This window comes from Macaca nemestrina, chromosome 10 (genome assembly GCF_043159975.1).
Source record: "Macaca nemestrina isolate mMacNem1 chromosome 10, mMacNem.hap1, whole genome shotgun sequence".
NCBI classification, from domain to species: Eukaryota; Metazoa; Chordata; class Mammalia; order Primates; family Cercopithecidae; genus Macaca; species Macaca nemestrina.
The window spans coordinates 8,216,088-8,232,668 of record NC_092134.1 but is presented as its reverse complement, the minus strand read 5'-3'; the positions used below and the strand labels follow the sequence as shown (position 1 = coordinate 8,232,668).

The 16,581-nt window shown below is 50.4% G+C and overlaps 1 protein-coding gene across 8 annotated transcripts in view; it reads right to left on the bottom strand.

The window, feature by feature from the left end:
• Positions 1 to 4,267: 4,267 nt before the first annotated feature.
• LOC105493629 (scavenger receptor class B member 1) overlaps positions 4,268 to 16,581 on the bottom strand; it is an 88,905-nt gene continuing 76,591 nt past the window's right edge. For 3 of the 8 annotated variants that reach the window (XM_011761506.3, XM_011761447.3, XM_011761468.3), the window contains exons 10-11: positions 14,282 to 14,333; positions 9,706 to 13,383 (exon numbers count right to left, since the gene is read on the bottom strand). In XM_011761506.3, the coding sequence (XP_011759808.2) occupies positions 12,976 to 13,383; positions 14,282 to 14,333 (460 nt within the window). In that variant the 3' untranslated portion in view covers positions 9,706 to 12,975. The other 5 variants (XM_011761475.3, XM_011761461.3, XM_011761483.3 and 2 more) reach the window with 3 other exon arrangements.

The window sequence follows — 16,581 nt, the reverse complement described above, 5'->3', positions numbered from 1 at the left end:
AGCATGAAAAGAAAGTCTCGAAGAGTCAAAGATGCTCAGAGTCAGAGACACTGAAGCTGGACCGGGTGTCCCGAAGCACAGCCCTCCAGCTGTGGGGCAGGCGGTGCTTCCCTTCCCTGAGCCCTGGCTAAGGTCGTTGGCTGGGCTTAAGACCAAGGATGTGTCCAAACATACACCCTACAAAAAAAATCAAACCTCACTCAGAAGCAAGGTGTTCACCCAGTGAGACACACAGGAGGCTAAGTCCCTCAGGAACACACACACACAAGAATGACTTAAGGGCCAGGGCAGTGGCTCATGCCTGTTATCCCAGCACTTTGGGAGGCCGAGGTGGATGGATCGCTTGAGCCTGGGAGTTGGAGATCAGCCTGGGCAACATGGCAAAACCCTATCTCTACAAAAAAAAAATACAAAACATTAGCCGGATGTAGTGGCACAGGCCTATAATCCCAGTTACTTGGGAGGCTGAGGTGAGAGGATCGCCTGAGCCTGGGAGGTCGAGGCTGCAGTGAACAGTGATTGCACCAGCCTAGGTGACAAAGTGAGACCCTGTCTCAAAAAAAAAAAAAACAAACAGAATGCCTTCTGGGGACTGTCTTTTTTTCTGTTTTATGAGCTTATGAGCAGGTAGACCTGAATGCAAGGGTTAAAAGTGTCTGTGATGTGTCGCATGTGCAGGTTAAGTCAAAATCCTCATCGTGGTTATCAAATAACCAAAGCTGGGCTCAGCTTCCCAGAGGATCAGACACAGGGAGTTTGAAGGGACTGTCCTCGGGGCCTGGACTCTCTCCTGATCTTGTCACTTGCTTGCCAGTCCCCCAGGCAGCTCACAAGACCCCCAACCCCTCCACTCTACAGCCAACAGGCAAAGCCTGCCTGACCCCCAGCCCCAGTCAGAGGGAACTTCTCGGACACGGGTTTCGAGAACCCGTCTAAAGATTGGGTAAGAAACGCTTTTGCAAGCCGGTGGTTTCCACTTTGCTGCTTTCTACAAATCTGAAGAAAGGTCAAATGGACCTGTCAGCTGGGAGATCAGCGAAAATCGCTTCCAATGACAGATGGCTGCGTGACATTCGCATACTAACCAGGAGTATAAGAATTCCACTCCCGGCGACTTCCTTATGAAAACAAGGCTTCTCTGCACTTGCAGCGACGAAGAATTGATGGTAAAAATTGGTTTCATTCTAGCAATACGTGACAGTCATTCACAGATACATGAATTAATCGGGGGTGGAGAGGAAGTCCCACTCATCTCAGGACAAGAAGTATTTCTAAGCAAATAAAAGCCACAGTGAGAAACCACTATGAAGGGCTGAACGTTTTTAAAATTGAAAATACCAAGATGCTGGTGAGGATGCAGAGCTGCTGGGAAAGCAGGCTGGTACAGCGACTGTGAAACTGGCAGTCCCCCAAAAGTGAAATGCAGAGCTCCGGTTTGACTCGGCAGCCCCACTCCAAGGTGTACACCCGAGGGACATGAACGTATGCCTTCACACACAGATCTGTACATGAACGTTCACAGCAGCTTTGTTCATAGTGACTGATATGGTCTGGCTGTGTCCCCGCCCAAATCTCATCTCGAATTGTAGTTCCCATTATTCCCATGTTGTGGGAGGGATCCAGTGGGAGATAATTGAATCGTAGGGGCGGTTTCCCCCATACTGTTCTCCTGGTAGTGAGTAAGTCTCACAAGATCTAATGGTCTGATCGGGGGTTTCCCCTTTCACTTGGCTGTCACTCCCTCTTGTCTGGTCCCATGTAAGACATGACTTTGCTTCTCCTTTGCCTTCCACCATGATTGTGAGGCCTCCCCAGCCATGTGAACTGTGAGTTCATTAAACCTTTTTTCTTTAAAAGTTACCCAGTCTTGGGTATGACTTTATCAGCGGCGTGAAAACCGACTACTACAATTGCCAAAGGCTGGAACCACTCTACGTGTCCCTCAATAAGTGAACGGCTGAAAATCATTGGTGTGTGCACCCCATGCAGTTCTGCTCAGCAGCGAAAGGAAATGAACTATTGCTACACACGACAACACGCATGCATCTAGAGTCGACAGTGCTGAGTGAAAGAAGCCAGGCTCAGAGGGTTACAGGTTGTAGATGCCATTTAGAACATTCTGGAAAGGTAAAAATAGCTAGTGGCCAAGGGCTAAACATGGGGGCAAGGGACTTCCCTACAAAGTGGGAGGAAGGCAGCACAGGACACAGGCTGGGTGCAGTGGCTCACGCCTGTAATCCCAGCACTTTGGTAGGTTGAGGTGGGAGTAATGCTTGAAGCCAAAAGTTCAAGACCAGCCTGGGCGACACAGCCAGACCCCCATCTCTACAAAAAAAAATTAGCCAGGTGTGGTGGCACACATCTGTGGTCCCAGCTACTTGGAAGGCTAAGTCAGGAGGCTCTCTTGAGCCTGGGAGGTGCAATGAGTAGGCTGCAGTGAGTCAAGATTGAACCACTGCACTCCAGCCTGGGCAACAGAGCGAAACCCTGTTTCAAAAAAAAAAAAAAAATTATGGGAGCCCACTGTAAAACAAATAAACAAACAAAAAAGAGAAGGCACGAGGAAATCTTGGGGAATAATGAAATTGTTCTGTGTCTTGATTGTAGGGGTAATGACTCAATTCTATCCACGTGTCAAAATTCATGGAATTGTACACACACACAACTCTAATCTGTAAATGAAAAATATATATAAAATGCATACCAAAAGGACATGCATTCCTATAAAATTTTGCTTCGTTGATATGTAACATAAAACATAGTGATATAGTTTTGACCAATCGTGTCCTGAGAGTTGAAAGGCAATCCAGATGGTATAGGCTAAATGTTGTGTTGACCCAGAATTCCTATGTTGAAGCCCTGACCCCCAGTGTGGCTGTGTCTGGAGATGGGGCCTCTAAGAAAATAATTAAATGAGGCCCTGATCCGATAGCATCAGTGTCCTTATAAAAGACACCACAGAGCTCTTGCTGTCCCTCTCTCTTCCCCGCTCCACACCGAGGAAAGGCCGTGTGAGGACACAGAAGGCAGCCGTCTGCAAGCCAGGAAGAGACGCCTCACCAGAACCCAACCCTGCTGGTACCCTGGTCTCAGCCTTCCAGCCTCCAGAGCTGTGAGAAATATAACCTACTGATGGTAACCTACTATAAGCAACCTACTGATGGTACTTTTTCTTTTGGAGACAGTGTCTTGCTCTGTCTCGCAGGCTGGAGTGCAGTGGCATAATCACAGCTCACTGCAGCCTCAACCTCTTGGCTTCTAGCAATCCTCCTACCTCAGCCTCCTGAGTAGTTGGGACCACAGGCGCCCACCACCATGCCTGGCTAATTTTTGTATGTTTTTGTAGAGATGAAGGTCTCACCATTTCACCCAGACTAGTCTTGAACTCCTGGCCTCAAGCAATCCTCCAGTCTTGGCCTCCCACAGGGCTGGGATTACAGGTGTGTGCCACCATGCCCGGCCTTGACAGTATTTTGTTATGGCAGTCCCAGACCTAAAAGAATTTACTCTTGATGGTCACAAGAAAAAAAAAAAAAAGCATCAAATATACATATCATTTAGATAACACTTTAGGAGGGAAGAAGAAAGGAAATACAAGTTTAAGGGGAAAAGGGGCATAACATTTCTGATCATAAAAGAGCTTGTTCGTGTATTCCTTGAAATGTTTGGCAGTGAATATCCACTCCTGTCCTAGTTCGATCCAGAGTACACTTAAATACTGATGAAATGGTCTCATATTCAAACATCAATGATGATGACAATCTGAGAAAATTCCATCCTTTGCAATGATCTACACTTAAAATGAAAACTTTTAGATGCCTCCAAGCTGTTCTCTTACCCGCTTCTCTTCTTCACCACTTATGTAACAAGCAAAAAGCAAAGGCCTAGAACAACACGGGGCATGTCCCACGGGCACCAGGATTTGTAGATAAAGGCACAGAAACACATCCAGGGGCCCCACGCAAAAGTGGCAAAGGCGTCTGCACTGGGGGCTGTGGGCATGGCCGGGGGAGGGGGGAAGACGGGACTCAGCCCTGCTGCTTCTAAACAAGGGCGTACTCATGCAGTATTTCTATGAAACTCAACATTGCACAAGGTTGAAATTTAAAAACAACAGGAAGGTAAGCCAGCGGCCTAGCCCTGGGAGAGACGCTCTTGGCAGCCACCAGAAAGGAGCTATTGACCAAGAGAAGAAGAGCCCAGGACTTCCCAGAGGCCCCCACTGCTCCCCCAACCCCAGCAAACAAGGCTGTCACAGAGGCCAGCATCAAATTTTTTTAAAGGTTTATTACTTCAATAGTGAATTATTTTTCAAAGATGATAAAACTCATTTCCAGTAGAAAAGGGTCACAGGCTGGCCCCAGGGTCCAGGAGCGCCCGGGAGGCAGGGCCCCAAGGCCTCTTCACCTCAGCCTGGGCACCTAAAATCTGAGGGGCCCTGTGAGGGGGTGGGGGCAGCTCGGGGGCACAGCCTGCTGCCACTTCGGCCAGGGAGTGGCCGGCTCAGTCCGTAGGATGATGTCAGTTTAGGCTGGAGGAAACGGGCAGCAGACACCCTGATGCAGTGCCTGTGAAGACTTCGGGGAGATCAAGGTCCGGCCAGGGTGGGCAGGGAGCCTCGGGCAGCCGCACGGGGCATCTCGTGCTCACCCCGTTGTTTTCTGAGGCCTGTGTAAAGGCGCTTTGCCTGGCCTGGCAGCTATTTGGCACAGGAAGCCAGCACTCCCAGCCTGGCCAGTCCTGCCTGGGGAGTCACTATGCCGGGACTGCAGTGTTTCACCCTGAAGGGGAGGAAGCCTGGGCCCAATGGCTGAATGGGACAGGCCAGGCTCACCCAAGGAAGGGGACACAGTATCCACAGCCCCTGTGGTCAGGCCTGTGGGCCACGTGGAGAGAAGGTTCCAGAACAGTGCTTGTCGACGAGCCTCTCCCTGCAAGTCCCTTCAGCAGCAGCTCCGTCCCTGAGTGTCTGCACAGGCCTGCATGCATGTATGCAACAGGCACATGGCAGCTGGGAGGTTCAGGCTGTGGGGCTGGGGGGCTGTCCGCTGGGAGAGTCCGGGAGAAGTGGGGTGTAGGGGCTGGGGGGCCGGTCAGGCCCAGCGGCCAGGCCTGGCTGGCTCATGGTGTCCTCAGGACCCTGTGGAGAAAGGCAAAGCTGGGTGACCACCCACGCCCTGTCACCAAACCCCACCCTCATCCCCGCCCACCCAGGCGCTGTACCCACATCCCCAGCACAGACACCACCCCCGCCACCAGGCTGTCAGAGGTGAGAAGAGGCTGGAGTCGCCTACAGACTCCTGGAACGTCTCCCAGAGGGCCTCTTCATCTCACTCAACACCTGCCTGGCCTCCCCGACCTCCTTTAGGGATGGAGAAACTGAGGCCCAAAGAGGCTTAATGCAGTGAGGGGCAGAGCAAGCTGGGGGGCCTGTGTGCAGCACAGTCAACACGGAACAACCGCGGCAAGCTCCGTCCCTCAGGAAGAGAACATATGTTCACGTGTTGATTTGTTTTTTATTTTTTAGAGACAGGGTGTCTCTCTGTCGCCCAGGCTGGAGTACGGTGGTGCCATCATGGCTCACCACAGCCTTCAATTCCTGGGCTCAAGTGATCCTCCCACCTTGGCCTGCCGAGTGGCTGGGACAATGACACGTGCCACCACCATGCCCGGCTCATTTTTTTATTTTTTGTAGAGACCAGGTCTCACTATGTTGCCCAGGCTGGTCTCAAACTCCTGGGCTCAGGCGATCCTCTCACCTCAGCCTCCCAGAGTGCTGGGATTCCAGGCATGAGCCACCACGCCTGGCCTGCATTTTTAAACCAACGTCACAGGACGGTATTCAGCTCGAACAGCACTCATGAACAGAAGACAGGGAGGAAAGCCGGCCACACAGCAACACACGCAGCAGGATGCAGCTTCGGTCACATTCAAAAAGTGACCTGTTGCTCATGGCTGGGCACATGCAGATTCAGAGTAAACAAACCCACAGGCCAAGTTCCTGGCAGTGGCTACTCAGGGCGCTCAGGACATGGGGAGAGGGACGAGGGCCACACAGGGAACGAGTGAAACCAAGGGCACGAGATGCTGACCATCTTCAACACTGACAGCTGTTAGCAATGGCTGAGTCTGGGTGAGGAGAACTGGCTACTGTCATTTGTCTAGTTTGACAGTTGTAGAAAATTTCTCAACTTAAAAATTAAAAATACAGATAATGCTAATGATAAGAGTGTGGGGTGAGCCTTTGTCCCGCTAAGTCCCCACCTCCCATGCCTTGAGCAACAGAGGTCTCCCTACCCCGGCAGCTGGGGCTGGAAACCCCTGCCCACCTCCGCACACCTGTGCTTGCTTCACCAAAGGGTAGGAAAATAAAACTCCTGCTCAGGGCAGAGAGCGGGCACAAGGGCCAGGGTGTGCTGAACTGAGCCAGGAATGGGGGAGGTCAGCCCCGCCCCCCACGCCACCCACTGAGGCAGCATGAGACACCCACAGGTGGCTAGACCTTAGCCATGTGGGCCCAAAGAGCCGTGACTTGAGAGAGTCTCACTCAAAAGTAGAAAGGTGAAACCGCCCCCAGGCTGTATAGAACCCTGGTCTTTCCCAAGGAAGACACGTGGAACAACGCCCCCAGGTGCGGAGGGTGAAGCAGGTTCCTCCTCCTCCCTCTCCTCCTCCTCCTCCCTGACACTTGTTTGACTGAGGAACACAGACTTGGAGTGGGAGAAAGGTCAGTGAGAAGCTAAGAAAGGTCCAGGAACATATCCCTGAAGGACCACCCGGACAGTTGTCCAGGCCGTTCACTGCACAAAAGGATCCAGCTGAAGGGTTGCAGACCAGTGGACACAGTTTACCAAGCCCCCTGGCCTACAGCAGGCCTCATCTGCCCAGAGGGGCTGTCTTTTCCTTCTTTATATAAAAATATCCTTTTTCCCCCTTCTCCCAAGCAAGGCTGCCCCTCAGGGCCATCCCCATACCCAGGCACAGGGCAAGGTGTGGGGCCTTCCCCGGGGACTCGGGCCTGAGACTCAGAACAGGACCCAAGAGGAGACAGCAGTGGCCTGCAGGGGAACCACTGGCCACCAGCCAGGTGCCCACTCCAAGCTGAAGCTGGCCACTGGAGGACACTGCATTCCCCGTTTCACATGCCAAGGGGATCCAGGGCGCTGGGCTGGGCTCCAGACCTTCCAGAAGGCTGGGCAGGAGGGTCTTTTTAAGTCAAACACTTGTCTCATCACCTAAAAATTGGATTCTGTTGGCAAAATAAAGGGGAGACCCCAGTTTTGTTTGGGGGGCGGATGACAGGACATCCTGGTTATGTCCAGGGAGGTGCAGCCATGGGGCCCTGGCCACTCTATCTGTGCTAAAAGTGAAAAGCTCCCTGCTCTACACTGACCAGGCCCTGACCAGCCCCCACCCCTGTACCCTGGGAATCCCAGGCAAGTTTCTGCAGAAGGGAGCAGTGGCTGGAAGGAGCAGGGACACCGAGGGGGCCAAACAGTGCACAGCACAATAGTGTCCTGGAGGAATCTGGGAGACAGGAAGGGAAGAGGGGCCCGGCCAGAAGGCCTTGTCTGCAAAGCCTGGGGACCCTGTCCCGGGGAGGTTCCTCTCCAAATATTAACACTCTACTCCAACACAGTCAGACTCTACCCCCTACTCCCAGATGGACAGGAAATCCCGTTAGGCAGATGAATAAAAGCTTAATATGTATATAATTGGAATTCAGTGGACCCTTTCAAACAGTGCTGAGATATTATCACAGTAATTTGAGTCACTAGCAATTTAATATATTTATCTAGTTGGTGTTCTGGGGGAATATGTGTCTCTATTTCATTGGTAGTTCAGTGGTTATGCAGTCTGTCCTTCCTTCCTTCCTTCCTTCCTTCCTTCCTTCCTTCCTTCCTTCCTTCCTTCCTTCTTTCCTTCCTTCCTTCCTTCCTTCCTTCCTTCCTTCCTTCCTTCCTTCCTCCCTCCCTCCCTTCCTTCTCTTTGTTTCTTTTTTGAGATGGAGTCTTACTCTGTTGCCCAGCATGGAGTGCACCCCAGAGCTTGAGTGGGACACGGGGCTGGCAGCGCCTGCCAACGCCAACAGGCTCCTGCCCACCCCTTGGCATTTTCTTTTTCATTTCCTTGTCCAGCCCTGGCAAGTGAGATGAGCTAGAGACAGCCAAGTAGCCCCAAAGAGTGGGGCTGCTGCTTCACGTCCCCACAGTGTGGCTGCCTGAAAAGCTATTTTCACCCAAGTAGGCCCAGCCTCAGAAGCTCTTGAGGGCAGCACATTTTTCAGAAACTAAAATAACAGCTATCATCAGAGGCACCACTTTAGAGCGATTCATCCCTGCCCAACCCCAAGCTGTAGGGCCTGCAGCTCTGCCTGTCTCCTCCCCTGGCAAGGACACCATCCCTGGCCACGGCTCCCCCACGACCTCAGCCCTACAGAAACCTGGCCAAGGAAATGGAGAACCCCCAGGGGCATCAGCCTACTTCCCCGGCAGATAGGGTGGCCACATAAAATCAGGACGCCTAGTTAAATGTGAATTTCAGGTGAACAACAGATAGGTTTTTCAGGATACGTGCGTCCTATCATTGCACAGACACAATAAAAATTACTTATTGAGTACCAAAAATTCATATTTACCAGGCACCCTTCTGTTGTTTCTTGTGTTCCGTTTGTTCGTTTGTGCTCAATCTGGCAATCCTACCCTCAGATCCAGTCCTAGGCATACAGTTGGTGTTCAATTGATGTCTACATTCTTTGTTCTTGGTCAGTCATCCCAGATTTATTTATTTATTTATTTTAGTTTTATTTTTTTAAGACGGAGTCTTGCTCTGTCACCCAGGTTGGAGTGCAGTGGCATGATCTTGGCTCACTGCAACCTCCATCTCCCAGGTTCAAGCGATTCTCCTGCCTCAGCCTCCCGAGTAGCTGGGATTACAGGCATGCGCCACCATGCCCAGCTAATTTTTTTGTATTTTTAGTAGAGACAGGGTTTCACCATGTTGGCCAGGCTGGTCTCGAACTCCTGACCTCAAATGATCCACCCACTTCGGCCTCCCAAACTGCTGGATTACAGGTGTGAGCCACTGCACCTGGCCAGTCATCCCAGATTTAGATCAATGTTTCTCAAACATGTTTCTACATCAGAATCTCATTAGGGTCCATTAAAATACAGATTCCTGGGTCCCACCAAGATTCTATTTCAGAAGGCTAGAAGGCTGCCCAGGGATCTGCATTTCTAGCAGACTTCCCCAGGGGAGTCTATTGCACAAGAGATTCCAGAAGCAGCAGGCCTAAGCCTTGCTCCTGCCTTTCTAAAGTGACTTGCAAATAGGCACCAGCCCACAGAACACAATTTGCCCTCTGGGATCAAAAAAACTGCTATTCACTCAGAACATAGGAAGGGCAGTTTCTCTAGAAGCAAAATACACAAATATGCATCTTCAGACTGTAGACACTCCAGGTGAAGTTGAGGCTGAAGGAATGAGCCGGACCCCAAATGTTTTAAGCCGCCAGCATTCTGCTTGATATGGGAGGGGGCAGGGAGGCGCACGGTGTTACCTGGTACCCACCTACAGTTTTGCTTCCTGCAGCACAGAGCCCTTGGGAGCTGATGTCATCAGGGATTCAGAATAGGCCTGAATGGCCTCCTTATCCTTTGAGCCCTTTTTACTACTACTCCAAAATAAATAGCATTTCTCCTAGAAGATAACCAAGCTAATTTATAGTTGACGTTGAAGCCACATAAAAATGGTTTTACACGGTTCTTTGATTTGCAAAAGGCAAAGAGGAAACAGGAAAGCTACAGAAGTTTAGAGTCCAACAACCCTCAACAATTGCAGGTGGCTGAGATGTGGGGAGCTGCTGCTCTTAGACGGAAGTACAAGCGTCTTCGGGAAATACACCTGGGAGGTGGACGAGACAAGCTGAAAAGGGCTCGTCCACTTGAAAATTTAAACCAGCGAGGAAACAAAGTGGGGAGATGGGCCATGGAGACTGATGACCAGTATACTAGCTGGGGGGCTGTTGAAAATCAATCAGGAACAGACTGTTCTGTTAAAATACTTTTGATTTTTTTTTTTTTAAAGAATGACTTGAGAAGAAAAAAGTGTTGCTTTTTAAAATTTTTGAGACAGGATCTCACTGTGTTGTCCAGGCTGGAGTGCAATGGCGCAATCATGGCTCACTGCAGCCTCCAACTCCTGGGCTCAAGTAATCCTCCCACCTCAGCCTCCCAAGTATCTCAGATTACAGGCAAGAGCCACCACACCTGGCTCAAGAAGAAAAATTTCTCTAAAGAGAAATTAAAATATGTTGAGTTTACCCACATGTGATTTTTTTTTTTTTTTTAATCAGGACAAATTACATAAAAACTGATAAGGCCAGTCAGGCACAGTGGCTCACACCTGTAATCCCAGAACTTTGGGAGGCCGAGGCGGGCAGATCACAAGGTCAGGAGTTCCAGACCAGCCTGGCCAACATGGTAAAACCCTGCATCTATTAAATATACAAAAATTAGCCAGCCAGGGTGGCGGGCTTTTGTAATCCCAGCTACTCGGGAGGCTGAGGCTGAGGCTCCCGCTTAAACCCAGGAAGTGAAGGTTGCAGTGAGCCAAGATTGCACCACTGCACTCCAGCCTGGGCAACAGAGCGAGACTCCATCTCAAAAAAAAAAAAAAAAAACTCAAAGAAACAAAAACAAACAAACAAAAATCTGGTAAGGCTCTGCTAAATCAGATAAATGGGATAGATTTCACTTATGTGGCCTCCAGTGAAACCTGCAGGGAGGGGAGCCACACTGCCGATCGTAGCATTCTTACTGGATTTGAGGGTGGGATGCTGATTTGGGGGCTATGGCAGGGAAGGGGACCCTAGCAGCCTAGACATTCTGTGCTTCCTGACCCTCCTTCCCTGCTCCCATTCTGATGGACAATTTGGAGAGAGACAGAAGGAGACAGAGGGTTGAGGCTGTCGCGGCCTCCTCTGGCGCAGCCCCTCAGCCAGTCCTCAGGGACCCCCTCACATGGCTGTGCATCCTCGCCTGTGGACACCCACGGTGATGCTCTGCCACAGGGAGGTATTCATGGTCTGGGAGCGTGGGTTCTGATTTCTTCTCTCCTCTCTACATAATTCAGTCTAATAACTGGAGGGAGTTCCCTTTTGCTCGCTGGAGTCACAGCCCTGCTGGGTCCTGGCTGCCCCGGGGCAGTAACAGAGAAGGGGGCTCCCAAAAGGGCTGGTTGGACCCAATGATCATTGATCATCAGGAGCTCAAACGCTACAGCAGCAACAGGATGACAGCTGGTGTCCAGGCTACCACCTCACATTGTGGAAACCTTTTCCCCCTGAGGACAGGAATTTTGAAAGGAAGTCGGGTTTCAGGTCTGAAAGCCAAGGTGAAGAACCAAGAATGCTTTATTCTCACCCAGCAGGCAAGCAAGGAAGCAGTCAAGCGTTCCCTGAGAGAGGGGAAGAGGAAGAAGCATTCACCAGTGCTAAAGGAAGCAGGTACTGCAGAGGAGTCAGGACCAGCAGAGCAGCGGGGCGGCCCCAAGGCCCCCAGAAGGCCTCGGCCTGTGGCCCTAGGATGATGCAGGTGGGGGCCACCTCAGAGAGTGGCTTTCTGCTCCATGCATCCAAAAACAGCCTTTCCTGATGCCTGCCAGTGGGCAGCCTCCCCTCCCCTGCCATGGCAGCTGCTCGCCCATCTCCACTGACCCTTGAGCTCTGTGATCACAGCTCTCCTGTCCTTCGTGTGACTGTAGTAACTTGCCTAAAGGTCTGCCTTGCCCATCTCTGCTGCCGATCTCATGTTCTGGTCATTTCTGCATCCCCTGACCTGTGCAAAGGACCTTGCAGTGAATGCCATGAATGAATAAATAAATGACCCCGAAGCAAGGAGGTCTCCCCTCTTCTTGCTGCTTCCGGAGGTCTGAAGCCCAGGGCTGGAGCTCTTCCCCCCATTTCCGTTCTCTCCTGATAGCAGCTGCCCCATCCTGTTCGAGCCACTGACTTCCTCACCTACTGGGGCCTCCCCGCTGGGCCCAGGCTTCCATCCCTCCCAGCCCAGGGCCCACTTGCCAGCCAGCAGCTGACCTAGTGATTCCCCTCTTTAAAAGCCTCCAATGGCTCTGTGACTCCCAGAGTCAGTTCCAGACTGCTCACTCTGCGCCACAAGGCCCTGGGTGGCCTGCCCTGTCCACTCTCAGACACCACCCCCTACCTATGTCCCTGCCCTCTCTCCCCTCCAGCCACCCTGGCCCTGCCTGACCCTCCGATGTGCCCTGCCTGTCCCTGCCGCAGGGCCTTTACAGGGGCCGCTCCAGGCAGCATTCCTCCTGTGGCTGTGTGCTGAACGCCTCCCTGGCCTCCACTTCAAAGCTCACTATCTACTTCTTCAGAGACGCCTTTCTGGAGCTCCATCTGTCCTTGTCCCCACTTGCCCCAGACATGCACTGTCCAGTCTGGGAGCTGCATTTGGCTGGTGAGCCCTTGAAACGGAGCCAGTCCAAATTGAGACCTGCTGCACATGTACCATACACACAGGATTTCAAAGACTTCATGCAAAAAAACTGCAAAAATATTGACATCCTTTATACTGATTACATGTTGAAGTGATAATATTTTGCATATATTTGGGTTAAATAAAATTAAAATTAATTCCACCTGTTCCCTTGGACTGTTAAATGGCTATTAGAAAATTTAATCTGAAAACTTCACACGTGGCTCACGCTGTATTTCTATTTGACACCATGGCTCTAGCCCCTCACATTTCCTATCATGGGTGTAATTATCTTTTTTGCTGATTTATTGGTTTTCATCTGTCTCCCTGGCTGGAATGCCAGCCCTCCTTAATCCCCCTGAGCAGGCTCCTCAGCTGTCTCCTCCACTGCTGTGCGTCCCCTTGCCCCTAACAGAACCTGGCATCCTGGGTGCTGACTTGATGAATGAACAATGCGAATACCAGGTCTCATTACTCAAAGCCCACCTGCACCCCCTCCAAGGGAGGGTCCCAGGCCTTCCAGAACAGGCAGAGTAGTGGCAACGCGGCATGCAAAAGACGCAAGCCTGCAGCGCAGCCCCCAGCGGTGACCGCTCCCACTCCAGCACAGAAGCAGGACTGCTGCTGGAGGTGGGCTCCAGGCTGCGGTTGGCCAGAGGGTCCGATCTGAGGCCCCCTTCCCCCAGCAGGCAAGCGAATAGCTGTCAGCCCGGACCACACTCTGGCCAGCACCTACTTTGCTCCGGATTTGGCAGATGACAGGGACCAGCAGCAGGACGCAGCCCAGCGCCAGGAGGACGTACTGGGCATAGTGCATCACCTTGGGCATCAACACCAGCTGGGTGTAGAATGTGTGAAGCGTCTCCCCCTCCATGGCCCCGCTCTGAGGAGGCAGAATGACAAACACATGAGCTGGAGCCACAGGCTGTGGGCTACAGCGCAGATGCCACCCAACACCCTCCTCTGTGCCCGCCTCAGCCTTTCCCCATCTCAAGCTCCCTAGCTAAAGCATGTGTCGGAGCCTGCCAGGGACCGCCTCCCTCCAGGACACAAGGTGAGACTACAATTCCCAGAATCCCTTGCAGTTGGGCAGGGCCATTTGATCGTGTTCTGACCAATGGGAGGTGGGCCTGGCCTCACGTGACTCCCCATCGCTTTGCCTGCCACTGAAAGGAGGATCTACAGGAGGGCGGGGCCCCCGGGGACCTGGAACCCTAAATTACTGGAGGGAGCAGAGCTCTGCTTCCCCATCAACCCACTTCAGACTGGGCTGTGAGCAGGAAGTGAACTTGACATTCGGAGGCTTGTTTGTCCTGGCCATTAGCTAGCCCTGATTTAAAACGAGGTAGGCAAGAAATAATAAATAAAATTTAAAAAAAGATAAAATTAAAAAATAAAATAAAATAGGCCAGAATGAATTCTAAAAAGATGCGAGAGAAGTATGTTTAAGTAAAAAGCTGACACCTTGGAAACCAACTTCCCCACTTTCAGGAGAAGAGGTTATATGCCTCAACAAAATCATTTTACACCCAGGGCCAGGGACTTGACCGCTTCATGCAGCTTCTGTCTTCCCCATCTCAAGGGATCCCTTTCAACTTGGTGGGATAACTGACATAGGGTGCTTGGACAGTGTGAAATTTCTGATACACTGGTCCATGTCACAGTCCGGTTACCCTGGCCCAGCCCTCTCCCTTTCTACAAGCCGCTCCCCACCCCCTGCCTCAAATGCCCACATTGGCTCTTAACAAAAGCCCCTGACACTGTGCCCAACGCACCCTTACCTCTGCAAACCAAAGCAGCGGCAGGACCACCGGCTCAATCTTCCCAGTTTGTCTGGAAATAAGCAAGGCATAGCTGTGTGAAACAAAGTCTTACACCCAAACCTTGATATAATTCTGCTTGAATACAACATCTAAACGGGTTTAGTATAATTTTGCACACACTAAACCCTCACCACCAAATATAAACAATGAGCTGAAACACTTTAGGAGCCATGTGACAAAACTGTCCCCAGGCTGAAGGTCTCAGTCTACAGCCCTCAATACTACTTGTAAATAAGACTTTAATTCTTTTTATTTTTTATTTTATTATACTTTATGTTCTAGGGTACATGTGCACAATGTGCAGGTTTGTTACATATGTATACATGTGCTATGTTGGTGTGCTGCCCATCTTTAATTCTTTAAAAGGCATTTTTTTGGTTGTTTTTTGTTTTGTTTTGTTTTCTTTAGTTGACAAGATGAGATGTTTTCCCAAAGGGCTGTTTGTCATCACACAGCTTTGAACCTGTGATCATAAGTTCTGGGGCCAGGAGGGACTTGATTCTGCAGTCTCAGTCATCCCTCCTTATCCATGGTTTTGATTTCTGCCATTTCTTACCCTCAGTACAGTACAATAAGATATTTTGAGAGAGAGACCACATTCACATAACTTTTATTATAGTATTTGTTATAATTACTCTATTCTTAGTTATTGTTAAGTGCGGCTATACCTAATTTATAAATTAACTTTATCATAGATGTGTGTGTATAGGAAGAAGCAGAGTATATGCTATACAGGGTTCAGTACTATCCCCAGCTTCAGGCATCCACTGGGGGTCTTGGAATATACCCCCGGGGATGAGGGGGCCACGGTACTTGACTGGTGCAGGCTTAGGGAACCAGTGTTTTGATGTGCTGCTAGAAGGAATCTCCCCTGGCAAAGAGCTTGATAATTTGACAATAATCTTTTTATATTAAAAACTCACATCTCCTGCAGGGCAAAGCCCACCAGTGACCCAGCCAAAATCCATTGGTCCCTTTTAGAAACAGAACCCAAATTTTACTCAGGATGGCAATGCACCCAGTGAAACACTCCACCTCAGCCTCTCTTGTGGCAAGTGAGGCTCTGTAACCAAGTTCTGGTTAATGAGATGTTTGCAGAAGCGTTATGTGGGATGGCCGGGAAGGCTGCTTAAAAAGAAGCTTTCACAGCTGGGACGTGAACCTTTTTTCCCTCCTCCCTTTCAGATGCCTGGAACGCAGATGCAAGGGCTGGAACTCTGCAGCCAGTGGGACCAGAGGTGACCTTGTGGAAGCCATGAGTTGGGAAAATGGAACAGAAAGATGAGTGGAACTTGAACCATGAATGTCTCTTGCCATACTCTGACTGTCTGCCTCCAGACATCCTCTAAAAGAAATTTTTTAAATAACAATATACCTTTGTCCCATTTGGGCAACAACTGTTGAGTTTTCTGATCTATACGGCCAAACCTAATTCCACCAATATACCTCACGACCCAGCAATTACGCTCTTCAGAAACTGCCCTAGAGATGCTCACACATGCACACAGAGGCACAAAGATGTTCCGTGTTGCTTGGACTAGCAAAGACAAACAAACAGACAAATGACAACCTGTATCTTCTCTATGGTGACATATATATGAATGTAAAGAAGTAGGAAAAGGCCTGGAAGGAAGCACAGCAAATGAATGATGGTGGGTACGGCTGGGGATGGCGGGGAGTCACAGGAAACTCTCTTTATTCTTCCCCTCAAGAAGATATGTTCATATTACCTGTGACATTAAAACTTACACGCCAAGTTAAAAAGATAATAAAATCCGAAGGGAGAATAAAAGTTAACTCGATGCTGGAGAAACGTGACAGGCATGACCTCGTCCAGGCTATCAAGGTCAACATCAACAGTGATACAGTATGTTGACGGAATGTACCCTAGATGCTCTGAAACTGGAACTTTCTCTCTGTGGTCTTCCTCCTCCCAAAACCCATCACCCCAGTCTAATCATGAGAAAAGCACCAGACCAATCCCAGGAGAGGGGCATCCTACAAAATACCTGACCAGTGCTTCTCAAAAGTGTCACTGTCATCAAAACGAAGGAGAAATGAGAGACTGTCACAGCCAAGAGCTGCCTAAGGAGACCAGAAGACCAATGTGACACCTGGGATATGGTGACCTGCCATGACAAAGGGGGACCCATGCAGATGTGACTACATCAAGGCTCTGAGATGGGGAGAGTGTCCTGGAATATCTAGGCGGGTCCATGCAGATATGGGTACATCAAGGTTCTGAGATGGGGAGACTG